Source organism: Calidris pugnax, unplaced genomic scaffold, assembly GCF_001431845.1.
Source record: "Calidris pugnax isolate Ruff unplaced genomic scaffold, ASM143184v1 scaffold24, whole genome shotgun sequence".
NCBI classification, from domain to species: Eukaryota; Metazoa; Chordata; class Aves; order Charadriiformes; family Scolopacidae; genus Calidris; species Calidris pugnax.
Window position 1 is genome coordinate 27,705,434 of NW_015090922.1, and position 6,756 is coordinate 27,712,189.

The window sequence follows — 6,756 nt, forward strand, 5'->3', positions numbered from 1 at the left end:
CATATCGCTTGTTCAATATTCCTTCCATATGAAAGCAGAGTACTATACATTTAATCCATTAATTAATGGATAAAATTAATATTTTACTTGTAGACAACAAGCTGATTCTAGAAAGTTAAATGCTTTCTTCAGCACAGATTAACTGATAAAAAAACACCTGTATAACATTCTTAATAAAAATCTTTTTTTTTTTATTTATAAAATGGTAAATTCCAACATATCGCTTGTTCAATATTCCTTCCATATGAAAGCAGAGTACTATACATTTAATCCATTAATTAATGGATAAAATTAATATTTTACTTGTAGACAACAAGCTGATTCTAGAAAGTTAAATGCTTTCTTCAGCACAGATAAACTGGTAAAAAAACACCTGTGTAACATTCTTAATAAAAATTTTTTTTTTTATTTATAAAATGGTAAATTTTCATATTCTTCCCAAGGCAGAACAGAAGATCAGAAATCCTGTAACAACAAATAATGTAAAAAAAAAAACCCAAGGACATGGTGGGAGAGGGAGAGGTTCCATAAGTCTGCGTTAGTGGCAATGTGAATTCTGTCTTAGGGATATTGTCCATTTCACTCTGTATCAGAAGTTCATTTGATAACTTTAGATGATTTAATTTTCTTTATATCAGAGCTTTGCAGAATCAAGGTCCCATCTCTGAATTTTCCAACTTGTCCTGCAGGCCATATGCTAGGCACCGATTTCTTCCTTTTGGCCTTCCTGAAATAGGAAGGGATAAAAAAAATAAAGATTTAAGGGAAGCACCAGAAACTCATGAAAATGCGATAAAAAAGTAAAGATGTAAGGGAAGCACCAGAAACTCATGAAAATGCTCAGTATGGTGAAAAGCGTTGCCTATTTACACAATCAGTATTTGATATTATTGAATATCAAATGATAGCATGTAATGACCCCAGAACATTTGTGACCTGCATAGCCATTCAAAATTTGCAGCACATTAAGAAATGAATTAATTTATTAAAAAAAAAGTTTAAAAATAAAGACTTTCAGACAGAGAAAGAAGACAGAGTAGATTTCAGTGAACCTGCTACAGTAGAATGAAGAATGCCTCTTCACCTTACAAGCCTCTATACCGTAGTTTGTATTTTGCAGAAATTATTTCTCAGGGATATGAGCGAGTGTCATATCCTGGGTACACACACTCCAGCTGCAGTCTTAGACATGTCAGGGCAGAACCGACACGGTTTCAGTTAAGCTGTGCAACTAAGGACTCTGAAACTGCTAGACACTGAGCAAGGTCACCATTTTGTAACTACGATCTCTTCTACAGCTGGAGAAGTTCCTTCCACTGCGATCCGCATGGCTTCTGGTATAAGACTGTGCATATTTACACAGAGGAAATACATTGGGAAGGCTATAAAAAAGCAAGTCAATTTTAATCATGTTAAAAACGGCTCACCTGTCCTTCTGGTCTTTCTTCTTCTTCTTAAGAGAATCACCTTTATGTTCCTGTTTTTAAAGATACATATTTTAATGGAAAAGGAACAGAGTATCTCGGCTAAACAACCATCTGCACACAAAAGACGCAGTAGCCTTTGCTTCATGGAGCAGCAGTCATTTAAAGCAGGTTGTAAGACCTTCTGACAGGCCAAGTGATGCAACACGTTATGGAGGTGCTGCTAGGGGTGCCCAGAGCCCTTCTTATCACCTTATGGAAAGCACAACCCTCCCGTGACCAATGCGCTGCCCCTGCCATGTGAGGATGCACAAACCCAGCCCCAGGAGGAGAGAAGCTTGCCTCTTGGGCATGTGACAGAACCTTGGGTCAAAAGATGGATTTACTAGCAGATAGGTGTGCTGAGTCGCCTGGCTGAGTGTCCCTGTCAAATGACAGGGTTCACCTGCTTCTGGTCGTGCAGTGGATGTACTTTTGAGCCACATGACAGAGGAGGAGAAGTATGTCCCCTGGGAAAGGGGGTGGCAGGCAACAGGCTGATAGAGCAATTACCCGCCCTGCAGCCGGCTCCCACCTACATGCGAAAGCTCCACGGCAGCAGGGAACAGGCTTGGAGCCAGATGGGCTGTGCTACAGGATGGATGCAACAGAAACCTCACCCTTGCTTTAAATAGCGAGCAAGATCCCAGATGGAATCGTGCTGATACAAAACCAGCTGAAGATCCGGCTCTGTGTGGTTAGACAACATGCAACAAACTGCAATTGGAAGCCATTTTTTTTTCCCCTTAAGAGGTAAGGGAAAAAAAACAAAAAACCAACCTGCAGATTTTGTGCCATCAGTCTATTGGCCTCAAAGGATGAGGCAGTGAAATCCACCACAAAACAAGCCCTTCATACTGCACACAACGAGCTTTTACTGGTGAGATCAGTCCTGCTGGAGCCAGGAACCCTCTCCGTGGGGAGCAGCGGGTGTCAAGCTCAGGCACTCCTCCTGCGCCTGAGGCATTACCTGTCAGGCCCCTGGGCTAGGTCTTGTATCCTGTCTTTAGAGAAAGAAAATTTCACACAAACCTTTCCCTTGTTGTCATCTTTTGCGGCTTTTTTCTCTTTCATTTTCTCTTGGTAAGTCTTGTAGTTCACATGTTCCTTTTTGGGGGGCTGCAGCAAAGATTGGAGGGATACCACTGATTAAATTTTCACATAAGTTCAAAAAACATTCACACACTTGCATGGAAAATATTTTTCAGGTGATGGTGGGGAAACATTAGAAATGGTTTATTTCCTTTTGGGTGAGAGGAAGGGACTTCAGGGATATAAGGCAGACACTTAGTATCTTTCCTGGTGGAGACAGTAAAGAGGGGTGTTCATACTCGATATCAGTCCTACAAGGTGTCTTTAAGAAATAGTGTCAAAGCCTCCCAGTGTTTTCTACTACTTTCCAGCACTGTAAAAGTTGGATGACAGCCTTGCTCAAACCAAGCCACAAGTACCTTGGCTCCCAGCATGATAGCACGCTCCTGTTCCCATATGCGTTGCTCCTGCTTCTTGTAGCCAGTGATTCCAAACTTGTGCACTTCCAAACGAGCCTAAAACATTACAGAAAATTGCAAACATTTCAAAATTTGTCCAGCCTGTTGTAAAATGACACTCGACAGACCACAATGAAGTCATACTCCCAAAGAAACCCTGGCTAATACCTGAAACCAGCACGCTATAAAATAAAAGTAACTGAGTTTGGAGCTACATGGCAGAATGGTTAGCCACTGTCCTCATCTCTAGATGGTGAGATCAATGCTCTTAATTTCACATAAAACAATTAATATAATGGTACTCCTCTATATAAAAATCATAAGAACAAAAATGACAAATGGAAAAAAAGTAACCTGCTGTTTTAAAAACAGATGCCAATATGCTCTTCTTCCCCACCTCTCACATGAGGTCAGAAATCCAAGATTAATACTGTGGGCCTGAAAGAGCTGTGCTATACATCCCGGATGCTCACACAGCTCTACAGACCTAACACATGGTGACCCTCTTCAAATTCTCACTGAAAGATCAGAAAGAAAGGCCTCAGAGGGTGTAACACACCTCTCCTCACACAGAGCAGTTGACAACAGCCACCATGCTCCTCCTTTGGCATGGCACAAAGGCAAAAATACCCATTAGGAAATCCTCACCTCCAAGATGTGACCTTTTCTAGAAGTGCTTCTCATCATTCCCACCGTAGCTTTCCCAAGTACAAAAGCAGACACACCTGCACACTAGAATACTGAGATTCGCTCGGCCCCACTGACTCACCTTTTCAAAGTTAAATTCTTGTTCGTTTGCGTTTTTCTCTTCATCCACTATTTTGGTCTATAAACAAAATAAAACATTTTGAATTAATTTAACAAGTAACACCAATTTAAATGCTGATAGTGACAGCTTTTTGGAAAGCAGTGAAATGTAAAATGAGTTGCAGGCAAGAGTATACAGCTTTCCAGCAGTATCTTTTTCTAGCTTTATTACCTGGATTTATTAAAAGAGACCATCTCAATGGTATTTTTAATATGTGGATATTATAGAGTCTTAGTGGAAAAACCTTGCACAATTTATAGAGTATCGTTACAGCACAGCTAATAGAGCTTTGTCCTGTGCTTTCTTGCCTGGATGATCTGCTAACACTTAACAAGAGTTTCATAATTCAGAAAGGTATTGATAGTTGCAATTAATTTTTACACCTTCAAGTGTAAGTTACATTTCATAAGAGAAAAACTGCTCGTGTGAGCGACGCATCACGCATATTTCCATTTCCAAATCCGTACCAAACTGCTAACGCAGGACAGGACACGAACTTTAAGGCATCTTGTTTGAGACAGAGCGCAGCGGTAATAGTGCACGTCCCGATACATGGTGGTAACATGCAGAACAAGCTTAATTCACAACTGCATGGACGTATATTAGTGCATATATCCAGCTTAACTCATGCAAGAGGAAGGAAGCAAAGGAAGCACTGTCGGCAAATGGCAGACCCCACTTCACTATGTTCAAAGAAAGTACTTGCTCAAAAACAGATCAGTGAAACTACACAATTTCTGCTCTGCGTTTTACATGGGGACCTCCCATCAGCAGTTCTTCATTTGGAAGGGGACTTTCCAGGGGGGACAGACCATACCCTAGGAAGAAAAAGCGCAGTACTCTCAGGGAGAGCTCCATGCCTGCTTGCTACGGGATTGTCCCACACGGGACACTTCAGAGCAGTAACAAATCTCCCAGGGTTATTTTAGACTGTGTACGACTCCTGATTTTGGGGAGGATGTGCTGAACCCCCTCTGCACAGATACACTGCCAGCTCCCAGGTGTGCTGATGCAGGCAGACAGCACAAGGGCAGGGAAACTGTGATCTGTTCACAAGCAGCATCTGCTCATCTTTCCCTCTTTGCTCTCAAGGGCACTATCCCCTCGGAGGAAGCAGGAGTACTACATATGTATTAAAACTGAACCTGAATGCTTTTAGCACATTTCCTTTTCACTCGCAGGACGTTAAGTCACACTGAGTCACAGGTTCAGGTCCCAGGGTTACATCAGGGCTTCCCTCTGCATCCATCCGAGCCAAATCTAAGCTTCTCTCAATTCTGCAAGAGCTTCTATATAAAATCGTCCATTTCAACCACAAGAAAAAAAAAAGGTTATTTTCAGATCATCTTACTGATCCTAACACCAGTTTCTTCAGGCAGAAAAATTTAAGTTGTAAGAAGTATGAGAAAATAAATAGCTAGGGCAATTTTTTAGAGAAAAAGTACAAAAGTTTATGGATTCAGCCAACTGCTTGGCCAGTCTCTTGAACTTCCCAATTCCAAACAAACCTCAGATACCTGCAAGTCTCCCTGAATCAAGACAGCCATGTGTTGGCACATCAGAGCTTATTTCAGAATTGGGCTTCTGACTTTATGGCCATAAACAGAACTCACAGAGAAGCTATAAAATCTGGAGACCAACTAGTAAGCAAAGGACACTCTGCTCAGCATGGAAAGCAGCTCTGCTTCCAGCCAAGCCTATCCAGGCCTCCCTGTTGAAGCAACTCAGCTACAGTTTTTGACAGCACAAGGGAATTTAGCACCCACAAACCAAACCGGAGGACTGAGATTTAATGCAGTCATGCCCTTCCCCCACTGATCACCCAACACTGGTCCTCCAAGGTGCACGTTGCTTCTGAAGAGCCAAGTGCTGCTGTGATGCCAAAGAGAATAAAGCTGAGGCTTCTCAGCAGCACACAGAATGCTTGGGCAGAGAAGTAGCCAAGAGGCTTTGCTTGCTGTTCCATTGACTTCTTGCCATACCAGCAGTCCCACCTGCAGATCAACTTTGTGTCAGGACACACCTACTTCAAATACAGGATATTTATCCAGAGATCTTCTGAAAACAAAGAGTCTTCAGGTCCTGCCCTGACCCCTGCTTCATCCTGCCCCTGCCAGCAGCCACGTCGGAAATCGACAAAGGATCACAGACTTACAGACAGCCGAATTAACAATAGGGTCAAAACTAGGCACGGGAAGGGGTTAATTACAGATGGCATCTCACAATCTGTGGTGGCAGACAACGGAGATTGCAAAAACCCCTCAAACATGCCGAGGGTTTTGCTCGTTTTTATCTGCCAGCAGGACGGGGCACCCCAGCCCGGTCCCTGCTCCACACCAAGTGGCTGGAAGGGCTTTCACAGTGAAACAGACACCCGTGCCGTGAAGAACTGAGCCACCCTCACCGGTGCCGTGCCCACGGAGCGCACCCCGCTACCAGACGGCCGGGGGCCAGCGACACCCGTGGGTGCGAGGGATGGTGGCCATGGGCAGAGGGGACACCCTGTAGCCCCCCAGCCCTCCCCCCCCGTCCGTCCCTTACCTACCTGGGCACCGCCGGTGACCGCTGCCTCGGGGCCGGGCCGCCCCTTCCTCTTCCTCCCGCGGAACACCACCACCTCCACGGCCGGCGGCGCGGCGGGGGGCTGCGGGGCGGCGGCGGCAGCGGAGCCCAGCTCGGCCCTCAGCTCCCCGAAGAAGTCGCGGGCTCCGCGCCGCCCGCCCGCCGCTCCGCCGGCACTGTCCCCCGCCGCCGCCGGCTGCGGTCCCCGGCTCTCCGCCGCCTCTGCGCCGGGCTTGCTGTCCTCCGGGGCGCCCCGAGCACCGGGCTCCTCACCTGCGTGCGGGAACACGCGCCGCGGCTCAGCTCTGCGCGGCCGCCATCGCTCCGCTTCAGAGTGAACGCGCCCGCCCCACCTCCCCCAGGGAGGCCGCGCTGCCTCCAGCCCCGGTGCAGCGCCCAGCCCGGCCGCGCTCCCCCACCACCGGCAGCCCGC

General features: G+C 45.8%; 1 protein-coding gene across 1 annotated transcript in view; it reads right to left on the minus strand.

The window, feature by feature from the left end:
* Positions 1 to 521: 521 nt before the first annotated feature.
* Positions 522 to 6,756, minus strand: part of LOC106892928 (chromosome unknown open reading frame, human C1orf131) — a 7,838-nt gene continuing 1,603 nt past the window's right edge. Inside the window, exons 3-8 of the mRNA XM_014950496.1 lie at positions 6,307 to 6,733; positions 3,723 to 3,779; positions 2,915 to 3,010; positions 2,496 to 2,582; positions 1,428 to 1,477; positions 522 to 727 (exon numbers count right to left, since the gene is read on the minus strand). Of these exons, the coding sequence (XP_014805982.1) occupies positions 598 to 727; positions 1,428 to 1,477; positions 2,496 to 2,582; positions 2,915 to 3,010; positions 3,723 to 3,779; positions 6,307 to 6,733 (847 nt within the window). The 3' untranslated portion in view covers positions 522 to 597. The remainder of the gene's footprint in view (positions 728 to 1,427; positions 1,478 to 2,495; positions 2,583 to 2,914; positions 3,011 to 3,722; positions 3,780 to 6,306; positions 6,734 to 6,756) is intronic.